The sequence below is a fragment of the Chiloscyllium punctatum genome, chromosome 28 (genome assembly GCF_047496795.1).
Source record: "Chiloscyllium punctatum isolate Juve2018m chromosome 28, sChiPun1.3, whole genome shotgun sequence".
Lineage (NCBI taxonomy): Eukaryota > Metazoa > Chordata > Chondrichthyes > Orectolobiformes > Hemiscylliidae > Chiloscyllium > Chiloscyllium punctatum.
Window position 1 is genome coordinate 11,562,423 of NC_092766.1, and position 24,636 is coordinate 11,587,058.

The 24,636-nt window shown below is 52.2% G+C and overlaps 2 protein-coding genes across 6 annotated transcripts in view; both read right to left on the reverse strand.

The window, feature by feature from the left end:
- LOC140454001 (RING finger protein 112-like) overlaps positions 1–3,221 on the reverse strand; it is a 50,827-nt gene extending 47,606 nt beyond the window's left edge. The window contains exon 1 of the mRNA XM_072548922.1: positions 1,815–3,221. The gene's annotated coding sequence lies outside the window, so the exon portion shown is untranslated. The remainder of the gene's footprint in view (positions 1–1,814) is intronic.
- A 5,782-nt stretch (positions 3,222–9,003) lies between these two features.
- Positions 9,004–24,636, reverse strand: part of LOC140454000 (RING finger protein 112-like) — a 54,487-nt gene continuing 38,854 nt past the window's right edge. For 4 of the 5 annotated variants that reach the window (XM_072548918.1, XM_072548917.1, XM_072548921.1 and 1 more), the window contains 9 exons: positions 24,257–24,343; positions 22,413–22,536; positions 15,540–15,670; positions 15,388–15,441; positions 14,569–14,643; positions 13,472–13,756; positions 11,207–11,491; positions 10,065–10,340; positions 9,004–9,531 (listed from right to left, as the gene is read on the reverse strand). In XM_072548918.1, coding sequence (XP_072405019.1) covers positions 9,088–9,531; positions 10,065–10,340; positions 11,207–11,491; positions 13,472–13,756; positions 14,569–14,643; positions 15,388–15,441; positions 15,540–15,670; positions 22,413–22,536; positions 24,257–24,343 — 1,761 coding nt within the window. In that variant the 3' untranslated portion in view covers positions 9,004–9,087. The remainder of the gene's footprint in view (positions 9,532–10,064; positions 10,341–11,206; positions 11,492–13,471; positions 13,757–14,568; positions 14,644–15,387; positions 15,442–15,539; positions 15,671–22,412; positions 22,537–24,256; positions 24,344–24,636) is intronic. The other variant, XM_072548920.1, reaches the window with a different exon arrangement.

The window sequence follows — 24,636 nt, forward strand, 5'->3', positions numbered from 1 at the left end:
GCAGTTCAAAGATAAGAGGACAAGCGAGTTTTCATAAGATGAATACTGACACATTAATTGATCATTTGAACTAACCTTGAACTAATGACAATTGACGTAAACTAGATACCCTTCTGTGAGAAACAAAGCTCACACACTTCAATAATTGCAGTCCGAGACAAAATCTGAATCAGTCGTGTCCTTTATTTTACTCTTGCAAGAGGGTGTGATGTCCAGTGTCTATAAGGCAAGGGACATACACACCCCAAATTCAATTAATACACAATATTTAAATAATTTAGTTTCTTTTGTTTTACATTGCTCCTCCCCTGTTTACATCTTCCACTTCCCTAAGACTGGCCCCATTGCTCCTGTTTATCTCTTGCCTTATCCGGCCTTGTCTGTGACAAAATGCTTATTTCTGGCCTCACAAGGCAGTTTGACCTCAGCCCACTGTGGGTCATTGTTAGGTATATCCTTTCTTCAGCATTATCTCCTCCCTCCATCTGTGCCTTCCCCTACCATACTGATCCTTCTGACCCTTTTAATTGGGGTTTGTTCCTGTGTCTCTGTAAAAGTGGGAAACAGATGTTTATACAACTGTTTGTACAGGCGTATCTTAACTCCCCCCCCCCCCCCCCCGCCACCTCACAGCATCTTATCTATTCGCCTGTAATATCTACCATTGTTTTGCAGTCACATTTCATTCTGGCATACAATTTTAGCTAATACAAAAACAACTACGTATTTCCTCCACATAGTTTCCATTCTTGTTGACTCAGCTCTTGGCTGAAACAATCACACACTGCTGTGAGTCCATTTACTTTGTACAAGTAAATGGAATTGCAGAAGTAACACTATTTTTCCCACATCCCACACTTCTTAAAGAAAATATCATCGGATTAACTTGCTGTAAATCATGTCACTTTATTACATGCGATTGGTCTTTCTTGGAATTAAGGCTGCACTGTTTCTTAAAAAAAACATATAAATAATGTGCAACTTTCAAATGTAATTGCGGAACTTCAGCATGGATCACTGAAGCTTCAATCCCTCGAATTGTCACTCAAGAAACTAATGACCCTTGCTTTTTGAATAGACCGCATTTGCCGGCTCCTTCGCCCAATCTCGCACTAAGAGGGCCCCCTCTTGAGGAGACACAGATCTTCCTTTTGGCACGTTCCGGCTCGGACAGATTGTGAGCAGCCAGTGTACGAGTTAAATTGAGGAATTAAAAAAAACTCTGATTGCTTTGACTTTTTTTCGGAGTTTTGTCACTCTGATCTTTTGAGCATCGTTTTAAAACAACTCAGACAGTTTGAAATTCCATCTTTTATTTTTTAAAATAAAAACTTCGATTCTTCGGTCTTCCTTTCTTGCTAGGCTTTTTAAAAAAACCTTCGAGATCGTTTGTTTTTTTTTATTCCCAGGTTCCAGAAGGATCAGATGGCTGTATTTTCAGCAGTTTTCAAAGACTGTTGCCCTCAACAGTTTCAAAAAAGGAAATTATTAACATTCGATATTTGAGATTACAGAGGGCAAGAGCCCCGCACTGTCGGAGGTTCGCTGTCATGTTAATAGCCTCTGCAGTGTTTGATGGATCAGACTGAGACAAACCAGCTCTGAATTGCAGCCACACGTACAGAGACAACAGTAAAACTGTCCCAAGTTCCAGTATGTCTGTAAGAGAGGCAGACTGAGAGACTTTCAGAGGGAGACGGTACAGGATAAGGAATTGAAAAGGTCGTGTCTGGTGTTCCTTTAAGCCCTCGATGACCGTACATGAGTCTCTCACACACACACACACACACACACACAGACAGAGGTGGCAGTACCTGGTGAAGTGCTGGTGTCACCTGGGCTGGCAGCAAGGAGACTGGAAGCTGGTCCTGGACAGATCCAGCTGGGATCAGACCCTCTCACTCAGTCCGAGCTCTCTCCAGGAGTGAGAGCGTTGGAGTCAGTCCCCAGTGATAAGCTGCACAGTGCAGGAAATACAAGGGCTGGGCTCAGTCCAAAAGTGTCACGAAATCACTGCACTCAGCTTCATTTTTTCCGAATTGAGTCTAATCCACAGATTCTGGGAAACCACGTGATTTTTATTTATTTCAAAAATATACTTTATTCATAAAATATTTTGCTAATCTGTACAATTGGTCCTGCCATACATCTGTAAACATTCCATTTCTTGGTATACAGAGACGCAGAAATCATTCATATAGACAAGTCTGTACAATTACATATTTAACAGGGGGGTCAGCAGAGCCCCCTTACTGCGTCGGCCCCCTGTGCTTAGTCAGGCAGATGTTACACGGTGTTCTTTCCCCACCGCGCCTTGGCGGCAGCTGCCCCAAGCTTCAGCGCGTCCCTCAACACATCGTCCTGGACCCTGGAATATGCCAGTTTGCAACACTCAGTTGGGGTCAACTCCTTCAGCTGGAAGATCCACAGGTTTCGGACCGACCAGAGAGCGTCCTTCACCGAGTTGATGATCCTCCAGGCACAGTTAATGTTTGTCTCGGTGTGCGCCCCGGGGAACAGGCCACAGAGCACAGAGACCCTCGTCACGGTGCTGCTTGGGACGAACCTCGACAAACACCACTGCATTCCTCTCCAGACTTCTTCTGCGTAGGCACATTCCAGAAGGAGGTGTGTGACAGTCTCGTCCCCCCCGCAGACGCTTCGAGGGCAGCGTGTGGTGCGGCTGAGTGTCCAGGCGTGCATAAAGGATCTCACAGGCAGAGCCCTTCTCACCACCAACCAAGCCATGTCTTGGTGCTTGTTGGAAAGTTCTGGCGATGAGGCATTCTGCCAAATGGCTTTGACAGTCTGCTCAGGGAACCGCTCGATAGGATCCGCCCTCTCCTTTTCCCGAAGGCTCTCAAGAACACTACGTGCTGACCACTTCCTGACGGACTTGTGGTCAAAGGTGTTTTTCTTCATAAACTTCTCCATGAAGGACAGGTGATATGGAATGGTCCAACTACTCGGAGCGTTCCGCGGCAGTGAGGCCAGGCCCATCCTTCGCAACACCGGGGACAGGTAGAACCTCAATAAGTAGTGACACTTGGTGTTTGTGTACCGGGGATCCACGCACAGCTTGATGCAGCCACACACAAAGGTGGCCATCAGGGTGACGGTGGCATTGGGTGTATTTCTCCCCCGTTGCCCAGATCTTTGTACAGCGAGTCCCTTCGGACCCAGTCCATCTTTGACCTCCATATAAACTGGAAGATGGCCTGGGTGACTGCAGCGGCACAGGTTCTGGGAATAGGCCAGACCTGTGCCACGTATAACAGCAATGACAGTGCCTCACACCTGATGACCAGGTTTTTACCCAAGATGTAGAGCGAACGTAGCTTCCATCTGCCCAGTTTCTGCCTCACTTTGCTGGTATGCTCCCAGGACTTGGCGCACGCCCCAGCCCCCCAAACCAAATATCCAGCACCTTCAGGTAGTCGGTCCTGACGGTGAAGGCGATAGAGGATTGGTCGGCCTAGTTCCCGAAGAGCATGGCCTCGCTCTTGCCTCAGTTGACCTTGGTCCCCAAGGCCCATTCGAACTGGTCACACATGCACATGAGTCTGAGCATAGACAGTGGATCCGAGCAGAAAATGGCGACGTCATCCATGTACAGGGAGGCCTTAACCTGCAGGTCCCCGCTGCCAGGAATAGTCACCCCTCTCAGGCTCACATCCTTCCTGATGGACTCAGCAAATGGCTCTATGCAGCACCCACACAAGGCAGGAGAGAGAGGGCAGCCCTGCCTGACTCCAGATCTGACTGGGAAGCTATCTGATTCCCACCCATTGATGGAGACTGCACTGACAATGTTGGTGTAGAGCAGTCTGATCCAAATGCAGATTCTCTCCCCAAAGCCCATTTTGGAGAGAACATCTCTCATATACCTGTGTGATTTGTACACCAGTCAATGAAGGTAAGCATGCAGGTACAGCAGGTAGTGAAGAAAGCTAATAGCATGCTGGCCTTCATAACAAGAGGGATTGAGGATAGAAGCAAAGAGGTTCTTCTGCAGCTGTACAGAGCCCTGGTGAGACCACACCTGGAGTACTGTGTGCAGTTCTGGTCTCCAAATTTGAGGAAAGACATTCTGGCTATTGAGGGAGTGCAGCGTAGGTTCACGAGGTCAATTCCCGGAATGGTGGGATTACCTTACACTGAAAGACTGGAGTGACTGGGCTTGTATACCCTTCAGTTTAGAAGATTGAGAGGGGATCTGATTGAGACGTATAAGATTATTAAAGGATTGGACACTCTGGAGGCAGGAAACATGTTTCTGCTGATGGGTGAGTGCCGAACCAGAGGGCACAGCTTAAAAATACGGGGTAGACCATTTAGGACAGAGATGAGGAGAAACCTCTTCACCCAGAGAGTGGTGGCTGTGTGGAATGCTTTGCCCCAGAGGGCAGTGGAGGCCCAGTCTCTGGATTCATTTAAGAAAGAGTTGGATAAAGCTCTCAAGGATAGTGGAATCAAGGGTTATGGAGATAAGGCAGGAACAGGATACTGATTGAGGATGATCAGCCATGATCGCATTGAATGATGGTGCAGGCTCGAAGGGCAGAATGGCCTACTCCTGCACCTATTGTCTATTGTGATATCCTGTCAAAGGCTTTCTCCTGGTCCAGGCTGATCAGGCAGGTGTCCAACCCTCTGTCCTGCACGTAGGCAATCGTATCCCTGAGGAGTGCGAGACTCTCAGTGATCATCCAGCACAGGTTTGGTCAGGGTGAATCACTGACCCCACAGCAGACCTGACCCGGTTGGCGATGACCTTTGACAAGATTTTGTAATCCGCATTTGATAGTGAGATTGGTCTCCAATTTTTGAGTTCCTCCCTCTCCCCCTTCCACTTGTAGATGAGGGTGATGATGCCTTTCCTCAGGGATTCACTCATGCTACCCGCCCAAAGCATACTGACATACACCTCCAGCAGGTCCCGGCCAATCAAGTCCCACAGACTGGGACAGAGCTCGACCGGGAAGCCGTCGCTTCCGGGAGTTTTATTCTTTTCGAAGGAAAGGTCAGCTCATCCAGCAGCTGGTCCAGTCTCGCCCATGTTCTGGTGCCTAAGACCTCCGTGATAGAGGACAGGAATGACTGGGAGGTCGCGCTGTCAGTCGGCTTCGCGTCATACAGACTGGCATAGAAGGATTTACTGATCCTCATGACGTCAGCCTGAGATGCCGTTATCGAGCCATTTTCTTCCTTCAGGCTGCTGAGCACGGAGCTCTCTTTGTGCACCTTCTGGATGAAGAAACGTGAGCACGTCTCCACCGAGCGGACCCTGGACCGGAAGATTATCCTGGAGGCCTCCGAGGCAAAGAGCGAGGCTTGCTGGCCCTTCACCTCCTTGAGGTCCTCCGTGATATCGACCTCACGGAGCAAGTTCTGCCTACTTTCCACGTGACTATCCCACTGCTCTCCCAGTGCATGGAATACATGAACCACATTGGATTGGACAGTCTGATAGGGAGCCTGTATTAACCCCCATCCTTTCACACTGAGCTCGACAGTCTGTCAGCAATTCATCTCCACCCTCTCCCCATTATGATCCTAACAGCCACTCTGATGGGGTCATGGCGCTATTTACCAACATCCCATCGGCTTCCATACAAACACACATCCCCGTGTCTATAGAGTGGCTGGACCATATTCCCAACCCAATACAATCCTCTCATGTCCCAGCATGTTGTGTTCCAACAAGAGAATTCCCAGAGCCAAATATCTGAAAGGATACATATTACAGCACAGGACGGGCCCTTGAACATGACGCCAAATTAAACTAATCAATTCTGTCTGCCCTTGTTCCGTATCCCTCCATTTTATGTGCCTATCTAAAACTCCCTTAAACGCTCCTATCATATCTACCTCCACCACCAACACCCTGACAGTGCGTTCCCCACTCCTACCATCCTCTGTGTAAAAACACATCTCCTTTAAACTTCCCCCTCTCTTCTTAAATGTATGCCCCCTAGTATTAGACATTTCAACTCTGGCAAAAAGATTCTGACCGTCAACTCTCTATGCAGCTCAAGATTTTCATCAACTTTTGTCAAGTCTCCCCTCAGCCTCTGCCGCTCCAGAGAAAATGACCTGGGTTTGTCCAGCTTCTCCTTATAGTTCATACCCTCTAACCCAGGCAGCATCCTGATAGGATCACTTCTGCATCCTGTCCAAAACCTCCACATCCTTCCTGTAACGTGGTGCTCAGAATTGAAGGGAATACTCTAAGTGTGGCCTAACCATGATTTGGATACGATCGAGCCCTCCACTACCACCTGATGAAGGAGCGTCGCTCCGAAAGCTAGTGTGCTTCCAATTAAACCTGTTGGACTATAACCTGGTGTTGTGTGATTTTAAACTTTGTGACCTAACTAAGGTGTTATAAAATTGCTTCATGACACCCTGACTCTTACAGGAGAAAGTGAGGACTGCAGATGCTGCAGATCAGAGCTGAAAATGTGTCGCTGGAAAAGCGCAGCCCAAGCAAACACCAAGATCCCTGAAGAAGGGCTCATGCCCGAAACGTCGATTCTCCTGCTCCTTGGCTGACCTGCTGCGCTTTTCCAGCAACATATTTTCAACCCTGACTCTTGCACTCAATTTCCTGACCAATAATGGCAAACATGCCGTAAACCTTCTTTACTGTCCAATCCATTTGTGGAACCACCTTCAGAGAGCTCTAAACTTGAACCGCAAGATCCCTCTGTACATCAATACTGCTGAGACCCCTGCCAATAACTGTAGATATTTCCTTTACATTTTATCTCCCAAAGTGGAGCACATCACACTTAATTCAGATTACACACATCTGCCATTTTTTACCTGGATCTGCAACTGATCTACCTCCATATCCTTCTCCTGGGTGAATACCGATACAAAATACTCATTTCGGATCTCACCCACATCCTCTGCCTCCAGGCACAAGTTCCCTCCTTTATCCTTGAGTGGTCCTACCTTCTCCCTAGTTATCCTCTTCTTTGTAAGGTCTGTATAGAAGACTTTGGGACTCTCCTTATTCCTTTTCCCAAGGTTATTTCACGATCACTTCTGGCACTCATTAATTGCTTATTGTGTTCATCAGGGGAGATGTGAATATTGAGAAATGGTGAAGTTGATTTCGTGTGTCACTGCTTTGGGAGCTCACTGTGGAGATTAGGTTACTCCCAAGTCTTTGAGTTGCTAAAACAATTCTTTTATCACTGTTGGGTAAAGACGTATTGAAGCTTTACATGTGAAATATGTAAAACAGCCAGATAGAGAACGGACGAAGAATAATATTCGGACTGACATTGTACATTTGGGCAAGGTTTATATTTAACTTTCCACACAAGCAGTGGCCCTCCAATAATACGGAATACCCTCAGCACTGACCCTCCCACAGTGTGGGGCTCCCTCGGCGCTGACCCTCCCACAGTGCGGGGCTCCCTCAGCACTGACCCTCCCACAGTGCGGGGCTCCCTCGGTGTTGACCCTCCCACAGTGCGGGGATCCCTCAGCACTGACCCTCCCACAGTGCGGGGCTCCCTCAGCACTGACCCTCCCACAGTGCGGGACTCCCTCAGCACTGACCCTCCCACAGTGTGGGGCTCCCTCGGTGTTGACCCTCCCACAGTGAGGGGCTCCCTCAGCACTGACCCTCCCACAGTGTGGGGCTCCCTCAGCCCTGACCCTCCCACAGTGCGGGGCTCCCTCGGTGTTGACCCTCCCACAGTGAGGGGCTCCCTCAGCACTGACCCTCCCACAGTGCGGGGCTCCCTCAGCACTGACCCTCCCACAGTGCGGGGCTCCCTCAGCACTTACCCTCCCACAGTGCGGGGCTCCCTCAGCACTGACCCTCCCACAGTGCGGGGCTCCCTCAGCACTGACCCTCCCACAGTGCGGGGCTCCCTCAGCACTGACCCTCCCACAGTGCGGGGCTCCCTCAGCCCTGACCCTCCCTCAGTACGGGGCTCCCTGAGGTGTCCCTCCGACACTGCAGTGTTTCCTGCAGGTGGGGGTATCAGACCTGGTACAGAGTGGGGAGCTGGGGTATTTGGTGGAGAGAGTGAACAGTCCTGGGGTGGACGTAGTCCCGGACACAGAGCAGTGCGTGGAGCCCATCTTCCCCCGCGTTGTGAAACAGACTCATGTTGATGACATGGAAGTTGTGTTCTTTCTAAATCCGTTTTTATTCTCTTTCCGGACTCATTAAAAGCTCTCCATTCCCAGGACCATCTGAACTTCTCTTCCTATTTCAGTTCTGTAACACTGCTGCTGAAAGTATCCAGGGGTGACATGGCATCCATGTCCTGGCACACATTCGCCTGTAGCTGACACTAAAGGCTGTTGTGTTGCAGGAGAATCTATTCCGGAGTCACTGCTGGTCAGGGAATAAGTTTGAGGTTCAGTTTGTTGATGGAATGGTCTGATCCATTGAACGTTTGGAAGTAGAAATGTCAGTGTGACAGTTTCTGTCCCTGTACCCAGCAGTGACGGGGGGGGGTGGGGGAACAGGCAGAGAGACAGGAATGTGTATCGCTCCCTGTTAGGGTGTGGGAAGCTGGTGTGTCTGCTGAGTGAGTGTGGACACAGGTCACTGATGGAGACGATGTGAGGGGTTTCAGCAGGCACCCTCTCCTCCCCCCTGCATCCCCCAATCCCCTCCCCCCCTCCTCAATCCCCCTCCCCCCCTCCCCCCGCTTCGCCAACACTCCCCCCGACACAGCTCGGAGCTCACTCTCTGTCCTGCTCCTTCAGCAGCGCCTTCTTGTCCTCCTTGTCCTTGGCTGATCTGCTCGGTGTGGCATCACCAGCTGCCTGGGACGATGACAGGGCACTCCCCACCCCAACCCTCACCCCAGCCCCACTCCAGCCCCCACCCCCCTCACCCCGACCTCCAGCTCAGCCCCCACCCCGACCCCCACCCCAGCTCGCACCCCCAGCTCAGCCCCCCACCCCGACCACCGGCTCAGCCCCCACCCCGACAACCCCCGATCCCCACCCCCCCCTTCCCCCTGCCTTCCCTCCGTCCCGCTCCTTCAGCAGCACCTCCTTGCCCTCCCTGTCCTCGGCTGATCCACTTGGTGTGGTGTCTCCAACCATCTAGGCCCTTTTCATCACAGTGTTCACCCTGGCACGAAGCCCAGCCCACACCCCGGCCCCGGCCCCGACCGCTGCCAACACCATGCAGACACCGCTCCTGGTGCCCAACCCCAGGGCCGCCCCAGCTCCCTCAACAACAACTGCCACAGCAGTGCCTGGTACTAGGACAGAGGCAGCTACAAGACCCCCCACTGCCCCAATGGCGCCAGTGCCCAGGGTGATCACGCCTTTCGTGAAGTTGTTGCTGTGCTTCCTACAGAAGATCTCCTTCTCCCTGTGCAGCCGGGATTGCAGCTTGTCCATCGCTCGCTCCCTCTCCTCCAATCTCCCTCTCACCGAATTCCCAAACTTCTCAATCAGCTCCTTCTCCTTCACCTCCAGCAACTTCCTCATCTGACTCGGCCTGGTCTTCACACACTTAAACAGCCCGTCCGAATCGTGCTCCTACAACCCAGGGACAGCACGGGGTTAGATAAAGGGTAAAGCTCCCTCTACACTGTCCCCCCATCAAACACTCCCAGGGACAAGGACAGCACGGGTTAGATATAGAGTAAAGCTTCCTCTACACTGTCCCCCCCATCAAACACTCCCAGGGACAGGGACAGCACGGGTTAGATACAAAGTAAAGCTCCCTCTACACTGTCCCCCCTATCACAGGGACAGGGATAGGGACAGCACGGGTTAGATACAGAGTAAAGCTTCCTCTACACTGTCCCTACGAGCAAACACTCCCAGGGACAGGGACAGCACGGGGTTAGATACAGAGTAAAGGTCTCTCCACACTGTCCCCCCCGTCAAACACTCCCAGGGATAGGGACATTACGAGGCTAGATACAGAGTAAAGCTCCCTCTACACTGTCCCCCCATCAACCACTCCCAGGACAGGGACAGCACAGTATTAGTCCTGGATAAAGCTGCTTTGTAACTGGTGCTATTCCTGTCCTGTCACAAAGTTCTGATCATTTTCTAACAGTTACCTGCTGTTCAATGAAACCTTTAAACTCCTGCAGCAATCTGTCCCTCAGGATACAAATTGCCCGATGGAACTCTCTCGTGTGGAACTTATCAATCAACTCCTTCAGGAGATTATCCAACTCCGTGACTTCACGCTCTCTCTGTTCTTCACCCAATTCCAGTTGCTGATTAAATTCATCCTTCAGCTCATTGGCCTTCGTCTCCAGACGGTTCCTCATTGACATCGGAGAGGTTTTCAGGATCTCAGAGATATCATCGTCATCATCAACATTTACCTCCTGAAATCAGACCACACGCAGTTAATGGAGAGTGAAGCACACACTGACACAGACAGCACAGGGTTAGATACAAAGTACAGCTCCCTCTACACTGTCCCCCCCATCACAGGGACAGGGACAGGGACAGCACGGGGTTAGATACAGAGTACAGCTCCCTCTACACTGTCCCCCCCATCAAACACTCCCAGGGACAGGAACAGCACGTGGTTAAATACAGAGTAAAGCTTCCTCTACACTGTCTCTCCCATCAAACACTCCCAGGGACAGGGACAGCACGGGGTCAGATTCAGAGTAAAGCTCGCTCTACACTGTCCCCCCATCAAACACTCCCAGGGACAGGGACAGCACGCGGTCAGATTCAGAGTAAAGCTCGCTCTACACTGTCCCCCCATCAAACACTCCCAGTGACAAGGACAGCACGGGTTCGATACAGAGTAAAGCTCCCTCTACACTGTCCCCCCCCCCCCATCAAACACTCCCAGGGACAGGGACAGCACGGGTTAGATACAAAGTAAAGCACCCACTACACTGTCTCCCCCATCACAGGGACAGGGATAGGAACAGTACGAGGTTAGATACAGAGTAAAGCTTCCTCTACACTGTTCCCCCCCATCAAACACTCCCAGGGACAGGGACAGCATGGGGTTAGATACAGAGTAAAGCTTCCTCTACACTGTCCCCCATCAAACACTCCCAGGGACAGGGACAGCACGGGGTTAGATACAGAGTAAAGCTCCCTCTCCACTGTCCCCCCATCAAACACTCCCAGGACAGGGATAGCACAGCATTAGTCCTGGATAAAGCTGCTTTGTAACTGGTGCTATTCCTGTCCTGTCACAAAGTTCTGATCATTTTCTAACAGTTACCTGCTGTTCGATGAAACCTTTAAACTCCTGCAGCAATCTGTCCCTCAGGGTACAAATTGCCCGATGGAACTCTCTCGTGTAGGCTGTGCAGAACTTATCAATCATTTCCTTCAGGAGATTATCCAACTCCGTGACCTCACGCTCTTTCTGTTCTTCACCCAATTCCAGTTGCTGTGTAAATTTCTCCATCAGCTCATTGGCCTTCGTCTCCAGACGGTTCCTCATTGACATCGGAGAGGTTTTCAGGATCTCAGAGATATCATCATCATCATCAACATTTACCTCCTGAAATCAGACCACACGCAGTTAATGGAGAGTGAAGCACACACTGACACAGACAGCACAGGGTTAGATACAAAGTACAGCTCCTTCGACACTGTCCCCCCCATCACAGGGACAGGGACAGGGACAGGGACAGGGTTAGATACAGAGTAAAGCGCCCTCTACACTGTCCCCCCCCATCACAGGGACAGGGACAGGGACAGGGACAGGGACAGGGACAGGAACAGCACAGGGTTAGATACAGAGTAAAGCTTCCTCTACACTGACCCCCCCATCACAGGGACAGGGACAGGGACAGGGACAGGGACAGCACAGGGTTAGATACAGAGTAAAGCTTCCTCTACACTGTCCCCCCCATCACAGGGACAGGGACAGGGACAGGGACAGGGACAGCACAGGGTTAGATACAGAGTAAAGCTTCCTCTACACTGTCCCCCCATCAAACACTCCCAGGGACAGGGACAGCACGGGGTTAGATACAGAGTAAAGCTCACTCTACACTGTGCCCCCCATCAAACACTCCCAGGAACAGGGACAGCACAGGGTTAGATACAGGGTAAAGCTTACTCTACACTGTGCCCCCCATCACAGGGACAGGGACAGCACAGGGTTAGATACAGAGTAAAGCTCCCTCTACACTGTCCCCCCCATCAAACACTCCCAGGGACAGGGACAGCACGGGGTTAGATACAGAGTAAAGCTCCCACTAAACTGTCCCCCCATCAAACACTCCCAGGGACAGGAACAGCACGGGGTTAGATACAGAGTAAAGCTCTCTCTACACTGTCCCCCCCCCCCCCCCCCACCCCCATCACAGGGACAGGGACAGGGACAGCACAGGGTTAGATACAGAGTAAAGCTTCCTCTACACTGTCCCCCCCCATCACAGGGACAGCACAGGGTTAGATACAGAGTAAAGCTCCCTCTACACTGTCCCCCCCATCAAACACTCCCAGGGACAGGGACAGCACGGGGTTAGATACAGAGTAAAGCTACCTCTACACTGTCCCCCCCATCACAGGGACAGCACGGGGTTAGATACAGAGTAAAGCTCCCTCTACACTGGCCCCCCATCAAACACTCCCAGCGACAGGGACAGCACGGGGTCAGATACAGAGTAAAGCTCCCTCTACACTGTCCCTCCCATCACAGGGACAGGAACAGAGACAGCACGGGGTTAGATACAGAGCAAAACTCTCTCTACGCTGTCCCCATGACCAAACACACCCAGAGACAGGGACAGCACAGGGTTAGATACAGTGTAAAGCCTCCTCTACACAGTCCCCCCCCCCGCCATCAAACACTCCCAGGACAGGGACTGCACGGTGTTAGATACAGAGTAAAGCTTCCTCTACACTGTACCCCATCAAACACTGACACAGACAGGGTCAGCATGGGGTTAGATACAGAGTAAAGCTCTCTCTACACTGTCCCCCAATCAAACCATCCAAGGGTCGGGGACAGCAGGGGGTTAGATACAGAGTAAAGCTTCCTCTACACTGTCCCCCCCAACAAACGCTCCCAGGGACAAGGACAGCACGGGGTTAGATACAGAGCAAAGCTTCCTCTACACTTTCCCCCCCATCAAACACTCCCAGGGACGGGGACAGCACGGTGTTAGATACAGAGTAAAGCTCCCTCTACACTGTTCACCCATCAAACACTCCCAGGGACAGGGACAGCATGGGGTTAGATACAGAGTAAAGCTGCCTCTACACTGTCCCTCATCAAACACTCCCAGGGACAGGGACAGCACGGGGTTAGATACAGAGTAAAGCTCCCTCTACACTGTCCCCCCCATCAAACACTCCCAGGGACAGGGACAGCACGGGGTTAGATACAGAGTAAAGCTCCCTCTCCACTGTCCCCCCATCAAACACTCCCAGGACAGGGATAGCACAGCATTAGTCCTGGATAAAGCTGCTTTGTAACTGGTGCTATTCCTGTCCTGTCACAAAGTTCTGATCATTTTCTAACAGTTACCTGCTGTTCGATGAAACCTTTAAACTCCTGCAGCAATCTGTCCCTCAGGATACAAATCGCCCGATGGAACTCTCTCGTGTAGGCTGTGCAGAACTTATCAATCATTTCCTTCAGGAGATTATCCAATTCCGTGACCTCACGCTCTCGCTGTTCTTCACCCAATTCCAGTTGCTGATTAAATTCACCCTTCAGCTCATTGGCCTTCGTCTCCAGACGGTTCCTCATTGACATCGGAGAGGTTTTCAGGATCTCACAGATATCATCGTCATCATCAACATTTACCTCCTGAAATCAGACCACACGCAGTTAATGGAGAGTGAAGCACACACTGACACAGACAGCACAGGGTTAGATACAAAGTACAGCTCCCTCTACACTGTCCCCCCCATCACAGGGACAGGGACAGGGACAGGGACAGGGTTAGATACAGAGTAAAGCGTCCTCTACACTGTCCCCCCCCATCACAGGGACAGGGACAGGGACAGGGACAGGGTTAGATACAGAGTAAACCGCCCTCTACACTGTCTCCCCCCATCACAGGGACAGGGACAGGGACAGGAACAGCACAGGGTTAGACACAGAGTAAAGCTTACTCTACACTGTCCCCATCAAACACTCCCAGGGACAGGGACAGCACAGGGTTAGATACAGAGTAAAGCTCCCTCTACACTGTCCCCATCAAACACTCCCAGGGACAGGGACAGCACGGGGTTAGATACAGAGTAAAGCTCCCTCTACACTGTCCCCATCAAACACTCCCAGGGACAGGGACAGCACGGGGTTAGACACAGAGTAAAGCTTACTCTACACTATCCCCATCAAACATTCCCAGGGACAGGGACAGCACGGGGTTAGATACAGAGTAAAGATCCCTCAACACTGTCCCCCATCAAACACTCCCAGGGACAGGGACAGCACAGGGTTAGATACAGAGTAAAGCTCCCTCTACACTGTCCCCTCAAACACTCCCATGGACACGGACAGCACATAATCAGGTACAGACAAAACACATCCTTAATCCTTTAGTGTAAAATTAAATCTTTCTCTACATTGTTCACACAAAACATTCCAACGAGATGCACAATTAGATACAATACTGAGAAATGGAGGAAACTTTGGAAATCCTTTCGTATCTTCTCTCGTAGCTTCATTGCCTGAATTGCATTCACCATCTGTGGAAAAATAATTGAAAAATACTTAATTGTTGAAGTCCCCCTCTCTCTCTCAGGGAGATATCTGTACACTGACTGGTGTCTCTCAGGCCACCCCTCTCTCAGGGAGATATCTGTACACTGACTGGTGTCTCTCAGTCCCCTCTCTCTCTCAGGGAGATATCTGTACACTGACTGGTGTCTCTCAGTCCCCTCTCTCTCTCTCAGGGATATATCTGTACACTGACTGGTGTCTCTCAGTCCCCCCACTCTCTCAGGGAGATATCTGTACACTGACTGGGGTCTCTCAGTCCCCTCTCTCTCAGGGAGATATCTGTACACTGACTGCAGTCTCTCAGTCTCCTCTGTCTCTCAGGGAGATATCTGTACACTGACTGGTGTCTCTCACTCCCCTCTCTGTCTTTGTTCAGGAGATATCTGTACACTGACTGGTGTCTCTCAGTCCCCCCCCTCTCTCTCAGGGAGATATCTGTACAGTGACTGGTGTCTCTCAGTCCTGTCTCTCTCTCAGGGAGATATCTGTACACTGACTGGTGTCTCTCTGTCCCCTCTCTCTCTCTCAGGGAGATATCTGTACACTGACTGGTGTCTCTCAGTCCCCTCTCTCTCTCTCTCAGGGAGATATCTGTACACTGACTGGTGTCTCTCAGTCCTCTCTCTCTCTCTCAGGGAGATATCTGTACACTGACTGATGTCTCTCAGACTGTTTCGTTTGTGGCCTGGACAATAATGACTCTGCCTCACCTGAAGTGGTGTTGTGATGTCCTGTGAGTATGTCTCAATCGTTTTGGTGAATAACTATTGTGGAAATTACAGAGGGAAGATGATGAAACACAGTGTATAAGATTGGAAACCTGAACAGCTTTATATGATTGAAGCAGACAATGGTTGGATACCTGCATTCTTTCAAAAACCTGTAAGCCAGACACCACTGACCCTCTGTTATCTGTTCGTGCACCAGTGGGTAAAGATCGCAGGACAGAAGACAAGTAATCATCGAGGGAATTCCTGAAATCCTCTCTCATGTCTGTTGAGAAAAATCAAGAATGCATGAGATACAGTGTCCTTTCCCCCCTTCTCTCAGGGACCGGGGTGTGTTAGATACACTGTCCTTTCCCCCCTCTCTCTCTGGGACCGGGGTGTGTTAGATACACTGACCTTTCCCCCGTCTCTCTCTCTAGGACCGGGGTGTGTTAGATACACTGTCCTTTCCCCCCCTCTCTCTAGGACTGGGGTGTGTTAGATACACTGTCCTTTCCCCCTTCTCTCTCTCTCTCTCTCTGGAACTGGGGTGTGTTAGATACACTGTCCTTTCCCCCCTCTCTCTCTGGGACAGGGGTGTGTTAGATACACTGTCCTTTCCCCCTTCTCTCTCTCTCTCTGGGACTGGGGTGTGTTAGATACACTGTCCTTTTCCCCCTCTCTCTGGGACCGGGGTGTGTTAGATACACTGTCCTTTCCCCTCCTCTCTCTGGGACCGGGGTGTGTTAGATACACTGTCCTTTCCCCTCCTCTCTCTGGGACTGGGGTGTGTTAGATACACTGTCCTTTCCCCCTCTCTCTGGGACCGGGGTGTGTTAGATACACTGTCCTTTCCCCTCTCTCTCTCTCTCTCTCTGGGACTGGGGTGTGTTAGATACACTGTCCTTTACCCCCTCTTTCTCTCTGGGACCGGGGTGTGGTAGATACACTGTCCTTTCCCCCCTCTCTCTCTCTGGGACCGGGGTGTGTTAGATACACTGTCCTTTCCCCCCCTCTCTCTCTGGGACCGGGGTGTGTTAGATACACTGTCCTTTCCCCCCTCTCTCTCTCTGGGACCGGGGTGTGTTAGAGACACTGTCCTTTCCCCCCTCTCTCTCTCTGGGACCGGGGTGTGTTAGATACACTGTCCTTTCCCCCCCTCTCTCTCTGGGACCGGGGTGTGTTAGATACACTGTCCTTTCCCCCCTCTCTCTCTCTGGGACCGGGGTGTGTTAGATACACTGTCCTTTCCCCCCTCTCTCTCTCTGGGACCGGGGTGTGTTAGATACACTGTCCTTCCCTCCCTCTCTCTGGGACCGGGGTGTGTTAGATACACTGTCCTTTCCCCCCTCTCTCTCTCTCTCTGGGACTGGGGTGTGTTAGATACACTGTCCTTTCCCCCTCTCTCTGGGACCGGGGTGTGTTAGATACACTGTCCTTTCCCCCCTCTCTCTCTCTGGTACTGGGGTGTGTTAGATACACTGTCCTTTCCCCCCTCTCTCTCTCTCTCTGGGACTGGGGTGTGTTAGATACACTGTCCTTTCCCCCTCTCTCTGGGACCGGGGTGTGTTAGATACACTGTCCTTTCCCCACCCTCTCTCTGGGACCGGGGTGTGTTAGATACACTGTCCTTTCCCCTCTCTCTCTCTGGGACCGGGGTGTGTTAGATACACTGTCCTTTTCCCCCTCTCTCTGGGACCGGGGTGTGTTAGATACACTGTCCTTTCCCCCCTCTCTCTCTCTCTCTGGGACTGCGGTGTGTTAGATACACTGTCCTTTACCCCCTCTCTCTCTCTGGGACCGGGGTGTGTTAGATACACTGTCCTTTCCCCCACCGTCTCTCTCTCTGGGACCGGGGTGTGTTAGATACACTGTCCTTTCCCCCCTCTCTCTCCCTGGGACCGGGGTGTGTTAGATACACTGTCCTTTCCCCTCCTCTCTCTGGGACCGGGGTGTGTTAGATACACTGTCCTTTCCCCTCTCTCTCTGGGAAAGGGGTGTGTTAGATACACTGTCCTTTACCCCCTCTCTCTCCCTGGGACCGGGGTGTGTTAGATACACTGTCCTTTCCCCTCTCTCTCTCTCTGGGACCGGGGTGTGTTAGATACACTGTCCTTTCCTCCCCTCTCTCTCTGGGACCGGGGTGTGTTAGATACACTGTCCTTTCCCCCCTCTCTCTCCCTGGGACCGGGGTGTGTTAGATACACTGTCCTTTCCCCTCCTCTCTCTGGGACCGGGGTGTGTTAGATACACTGTCCTTTCCCCTCTCTCTCTGGGAAAGGGGTGTGTTAGATACACTGTCCTTTACCCCCTCTCTCTCCCTGGGACCGGGGTGTGTTAGATACACTGTCCTTTCCCCTCTCTCTCTCTCTGGGACCGGGGTGTGTTAGATACACTGTCCTTTCCTCCCCTCTCTCTCTGGGACCGGGGTGTGTTAGATACACTGTCCTTTCCCCCCTCTCTCTCTCTGGGACCGGGGTGTGTTAGATACACTGTCCTTTCCCCCCTCTCTCTCTCTGGGACCGGGGTGTGTTAGATGCACTGTCCATTCCCCCTCTCTGTCTCTGGGACCGGGGTGTGTTAGATACACTGTCCTTTCCCCCCTCTCTCTCTGGGACCGGGGTGTGTTAGATGCACTGTCCATTCCCCCTCTCTGTCTCTGGGACCAGGGTGTGTTAGATACACTGTCCTTTCCCCCCTCTCTCTCTGGGACCGGGGTGTGTTAGATACACTGTCCTTTCCCCCGTCTCTCTCTAGGACCGGGGTGTGTTAGATACACTGTCCTTTCCCCCCTCTCTCTCTCTGGGACCGGGGTGTGTTAGATACACTGTCCTTTCCCCCCTCTCTCTCTCTGGGACCGGGGTGTGTTAGATACACTGTCCTTCCCTCCCTCTCTCTGGGACCGGGGTGTGTTAGATACACTGTCCTTTCCCCCCTCTCTCTCTCTCTCTGGGACTGGGGTGTGTTAGATACACTGTCCTTTCCCCCTCTCTCTGGGACCGGGGTGTGTTAGATACACTGTCCTTTCCCCCCTCTCTCTCTCTGGTACTGGGGTGTGTTAGATACACTGTCCTTTCCCCCCTCTCTCTCTCTCTCTGGGACTGGGGTGTGTTAGATACACTGTCCTTTCCCCCTCTCTCTGGGACCGGGGTGTGTTAGATACACTGTCCTTTCCCCCCCCTCTCTCTGGGACCGGGGTGTGTTAGATACACTGTCCTTTCCCCTCTCTCTCTCTGGGACCGGGGTGTGTTAGATACACTGTCCTTTTCCCCCTCTCTCTGGGACCGGGGTGTGTTAGATACACTGTCCTTTCCCCCCTCTCTCTCTCTCTCTGGGACTGCGGTGTGTTAGATACACTGTCCTTTACCCCCTCTCTCTCTCTGGGACCGGGGTGTGTTAGATACACTGTCCTTTCCCCCACCGTCTCTCTCTCTGGGACCGGGGTGTGTTAGATACACTGTCCTTTCCCCCCTCTCTCTCCCTGGGACCGGGGTGTGTTAGATACACTGTCCTTTCCCCTCCTCTCTCTGGGACCGGGGTGTGTTAGATACACTGTCCTTTCCCCTCTCTCTCTGGGAAAGGGGTGTGTTAGATACACTGTCCTTTACCCCCTCTCTCTCCCTGGGACCGGGGTGTGTTAGATACACTGTCCTTTCCCCTCTCTCTCTCTCTGGGACCGGGGTGTGTTAGATACACTGTCCTTTCCTCCCCTCTCTCTCTGGGACCGGGGTGTGTTAGATACACTGTCCTTTCCCCCCTCTCTCTCCCTGGGACCGGGGTGTGTTAGATACACTGTCCTTTCCCCTCTTCTCTCTGGGACCGGGGTGTGTTAGATACACTGTCCTTTCCCCTCTCTCTCTGGGAAAGGGGTGTGTTAGATACACTGTCCTTTACCCCCTCTCTCTCCCTGGGACCGGGGTGTGTTAGATACACTGTCCTTTCCCCTCTCTCTCTCTCTGGGACCGGGGTGTGTTAGATACACTGTCCTTTCCTCCCCTCTCTCTCTGGGACCGGGGTGTGTTAGATACACTGTCCTTTCCCCCCTCTCTCTCTCTGGGACCGGGGTGTGTTAGATACACTGTCCTTTCCCCCCTCTCTCTCTCTGGGACCGGGGTGTGTTAGATGCACTGTCCATTCCCCCTCTCTGTCTCTGGGACCGGGGTGTGTTAGATACACTGTCCTTTCCCCCCTCTCTCTCTGGGACCGGGGTGTGTTAGATGCACTGTCCATTCCCCCTCTCTGTCTCTGGGACCGGGGTGTGTTAGATACACTGTCCTTTCCCCCCTCTCTCTCTGGGACCGGGGTGTGTTAGATACACTGTCCTTTCCCCCGTCTCTCTCTAGGACCGGGGTGTGTTAGATACACTGTCCTTTTCCCCCTCTCTCTCTCTGGGTCTAGGGTGTGTTAGATACACTGTCCTTTCCCCCCTCTCTCTCTGGGACCGGGGTGTGTTAGATACACTGTCCTTTCCCCCCTCTCTCTCTCTGGGACCGGGGTGTGTTAGATACACTGTCCTTTCCCCCGTCTCTCTCTGGGACCGGGGTGTGTTAGATACACTGTCCTTTCCCCCCTCTCTCTCTAGGACCGGGGTGTTTTAGATACACTATCCTTTCCCCCCTCTCTCTCTCTGGGTCTAGGGTGTGTTAGATACACTGTCCTTTCCCCCCTCTCTCTCTGGGACCGGGGTGTGTTAGATACACTGTCCTTTCCCCCCTCTCTCTCTGGGACCGGGGTGTGTTAGATACACTGTCCTTTCCCCCCTCTCTCTCTCTGGGACCGGGGTGTGTTAGATACACTGTCCTTTCCCCCCTCTCTCTGGGACCGGGGTGTGTTAGATACTCTGTCCTTTCCCCCCCCTCTCTCTCTGGGACCGGGGTGTGTTAGATACACTGTCCTTTCCCCCCTCTCTCTCTCTCTGGGACCGGGGTGTGTTAGATAAACTGTCCTTTACGATCTCTCTCTGGGACAGGGGTGTGTTAGATACACTGTCCTTTACTCCCTCTCTCTCTGGGACCGGGGTGTGTTAGATACACTGTCCTTTCCCCCCTCTCTCTCTGGGACCGGGGTGTGTTAGATACACTGTCCTTTCACCCCTCTCGCTCTCTGGGACCGGGGTGTGTTAGATACACTGTCCTTTCCCCCCTCTCTCTGAGACCGGGGTGTGTTAGATACACTGTCCTTTCCCCCCTCTCTCTCTCTGGGACCGAGGTGTGTTAGATACACTGTCCTTTCCCCTCTCTCTCTGGGACCGGGGTGTGTTAGATACACTGTCCTTTACGCTCTCTCTCTGGGACAGGGGTGTGTTAGATACACTGTCCTTTACCCCCTCTCTCTCTGCGACCGGGGTGTGTTAGATACACTGTCCTTTCCCCCCTCTCGCTCTCTGGGACCGGGGTGTGTTAGATACACTGTCCTTTCCCCCCTCTCTCTCTCTCTGGGACCGGGGTGTGTTAGATACACTGTCCTTTCCCCCCTCTCTCTCTGGGACCGGGGTGTGTTAGATACACTGACCTTTCCCCCCTCTCTCTCTCTCACTGGGACCGGGGTGTGTTAGATATACTGTCCTTTCCCCCCTCTCTCTCTCTGGGACCGGAGTGTGTTAGATACACTGTCCTTTCCCCCCTCTCTCTCTGGGATCGGGGTGTGTTAGATACGCTGTCCTTTCCCCCGCTCTCTCTCTCTGGGACCGGGGTGTGTTAGATACACTGTCCTTTCCCCCCCTCTCTCTCTGGGACCGGGGTGTGTTAGATACACTGTCCTTTCCCCCCTCTCTCTCTCTGGGACCGGGGTGTGTTAGATACACTGTCCTTTCCCCCTCTCTCTCTCTCTGGGACCGGGGTGTGTTAGATACACTGTCCTTTCCCCCCCTCTCTCTCTGGGACCGGGGTGTGTTAGATACACTGTCCTTTCCCCCCTCTCTCTCTCTGGGACCGGGGTGTGTTAGATACACTGTCCTTTCCCCCCTCTCTCTCTCTGGGACCGGGGTGTGTTAGATACACTGTCCTTCCCTCTCTCTCTCTGGGACCGGGGTGTGTTTGATACATTGTCCTTTCAACCCTCTTTCTCTCTCTCTCTCTCTCTCTGGGACTGGGGTGTGTTAGATACACTGTCCTTTCCCCTCTCTCTCTCTGGGACCGGGGTGTGTTTGATACACTGTCCTTTCCCCCCTCTCTCTCTCGGACCGGGGCGTTTTAGATACACTGTCCTTTCCCCCCTCTCTCTCCCTGGGACTAGGGTGTGACAGATACACTGTCCTTTCCCCGCTCTCTCTCTGGGACCAGGGTGTGTTAGATACACTGCCCTTTCCCCCCTCTCTCTGGGACCGCGGTGTGTTAGATACACTGTCCTTTCCCCCCCCCCCCTCTCTCCCTGGGACCGGGTTGTGTTAGATACACTGTCCTTTCCCCCCCCCCCCCTCTCTCTCCCTGGGACCGGGGTGTGTTAGATACACTGTCCTTTCCCCCTCTCTCTCTCTGGGACCGGGGTGTGTTAGATACACTGTCCTTTCTCCCCTCTCTCTCTCTGGGACCGGGGTGTGTTAGAAACACTGTCCTCTCCCCCTCTCTCTCTCTGGGACAGGGACTGTTAGATACACTGTCCTTTCCCCCCTCTCTCTCTCTCTCTGGGACCGGGGTGTGTTAGGTACACTGTCCTTTGCCCCCTCTCTCTCTGGGACCTGGGTGTGTTAGATACACTGTCCTTTCCCCCCCCTTCTCTCTGGGACCGGGGTGTGTTAGATACACTGTCCTTTCCCCTCTCTCTCTCTGGGACCGGGGTGTGTTAGATACACTGTCCTTTCCCCCCCTCTCTCTCTGTGGGACAGGGATTGTTAGATACACTGTCCTTTCCCCTCTCTCTCACTGGGACCGGGGTGTGTTAGATACACTGTCCTTTCCCCCCTCTCTCTCTGGGACAGGGATTGTTAGATACACTGTCCTTTCCCTCCATGTGGGACGCACAGATTGTTATATTCTCGCAATGAAAATAGAATTCAGGGCCATGTGTAACACGAATCGCCAAAAAGATACCTTTCCAGCATCCGGTGGTACTTTTTCTGATGCTTTCACCAGGATTAGGCAGCAGAAAACATTCACACTTTGAGAGCTGCTTCAGCAAGCAACGACAGTATTTGGAGTCCAAATTTTGAATTTTCTGCACACACAAGTTTGAAAATCTCAGGCTTACACACACTATCACTCAGTAACCCCGCTCCCCCCCAGCGCCCTGTGTTACTGACTGTATCCCTACTGATGTTAATCCAGCTCCCTCACACTGTCACTCAGTAACCCCTCTCCCCCCCCCCCAGTGCCCTGTGTTACTGACTGTATCCCTACTGATGTTAATCCAGCTCCCTCACACTGTCACTCAGTAACCCCTCTCCCTCCCAGTGCCCTGTGTTACTGACTGTATCCCTACTGATGTTAATCCCCCTCCCTCACACTGTCACTCAGTAACCTCTCTCCACCCCCCCCCCCCCCAGGGCCCTGTGTTCCTGACTGTATCCCTACTGATGTTAATCCAGCTCCCTCACACTGTCACTCAGTAACCCCTCTCCCCCAACCCCCCCCCCCCCCCCCCCCCCCGGGCCCTGTGTTACTGACTGTATCCCTACTGATGTTAATCCAGCTCCCTCACACTCTCACTCAGTAACCCCTCTCTCCCCCCCCCCAGTGCCCTGTGTTACTGACTGTATCCCTACTGATGTTAATCCAGCTCCCTCACACTCTCATTCAGTAACCCCTCTCCTCCCCCCCAGTGCCCTGTGTTACTGACTGTATCCCTACTGATATTAATCCAGCTCCCTCACACTCTCACTCAGTAACCCCTCTCCCCCCCAGTGCCCTGTGTTACTGACTGTATCCCTACTGATGTTAATCCAGCTCCCTCACACTGTCACTCAGTAACCCCGCTCCCCCCCAGTGCCCTGTGTTACTGACTGTATCCCTACTGATGTTAATCCCCCTCCCTCACACTGTCACTCAGTAACCCCTCCCCCCCGCCCCCCCCCCCAGTGCCCTGAATTACTGACTGTATCCCTACTGATGTTAATCCAGCTCCCTCACACTGTCACTCAGTAACCCCTCTCCCCCCCCCACCCAGTGTCCTGTGTTACTGACTGTATCCCTACTGATGTTAATCCAGCTCCCTCACACTCTCACTCAGTCACCCCTCTCCCCCCCAGAGCCCTGTGTTACTGACTGTATCCCTACTGATGTTAATCCAGCTCCCTCACACTGTCACTCAGTAACCCCTCTCCCTCCCAGTGCCCTGTGTTACTGACTGTATCCCTACTGATGTTAATACCGCTCCCTCACACTCTCACTCAGTAACCCCTCTCCCCTCCCAGGGCCCTGTGTTACTGACTGTATCCCTACTGATGTTAATCCAGCTCCCTCACACTCTCACTCAGTAACCCCTCTCCCCCCCCCCCAGTGTCCTGTGTTACTGACTGTATCCCTACTGATGTTAATCCAGCTCCCTCACACTGTCACTCTGTAACCCCTCTCCCTCCCCCAGTACCCTGTGTTACTGACTGTATCCCTACTGATGTTAATCCAGCTCCCTCACATGGTTGTTGATACAAACCACTATAAATGCCAGAGGAAAGATCACAGAAACACTTCACAGGAGGCTCCCGAGCACTGAGGGTGTCACCGAGACAGGGGACGAAATGTCTGCAACACAAATTTCCAGCTCGCCGAACAGAATCACGACAACGAGCGCCCGAGCTACAAATCTTCCCTCAAACTTTGTATCCCTCACACTGTTTCTGCCTCCCTCAGAGCTGTGAATTGCTGACTTGAGATAGTGATGTTCATCGAGCTGCACTTCAATTCTATTCATCTCCTAAAAGCCCAGTGTTGGTCTTTACCTTTTCTGTCTCCAGCAGATATTCCTTCCCAGAATCCTTGCCGTAATTTTCAGAACATTCCCAATCTCGTACCAGGATGTCCAGATGCTAGTGAAAGACAGAAATCCTGGTTAAAGCTGGGCTGTTACCATGTTGGAGAAATTAACTGTGCATCTAGTCACAGAGGTGGGAGGCTTCAGGTGTGCACTTCAATGTGTGTGAACATAAGTGAATGTTTGTGTATTTCTGTGCTTCAATGCGTGTTTCGGAGATTGAGAGAGTATGAGAGTTTCAGGATATGAGTAGGATTTATGCTGTTTAAAATAAAATTAAATCTCTAGCCCTTGTTACTAATACTGCAATGTGTTTCGTCCGATCTGATAATTTGTCTTGTTGTTTCA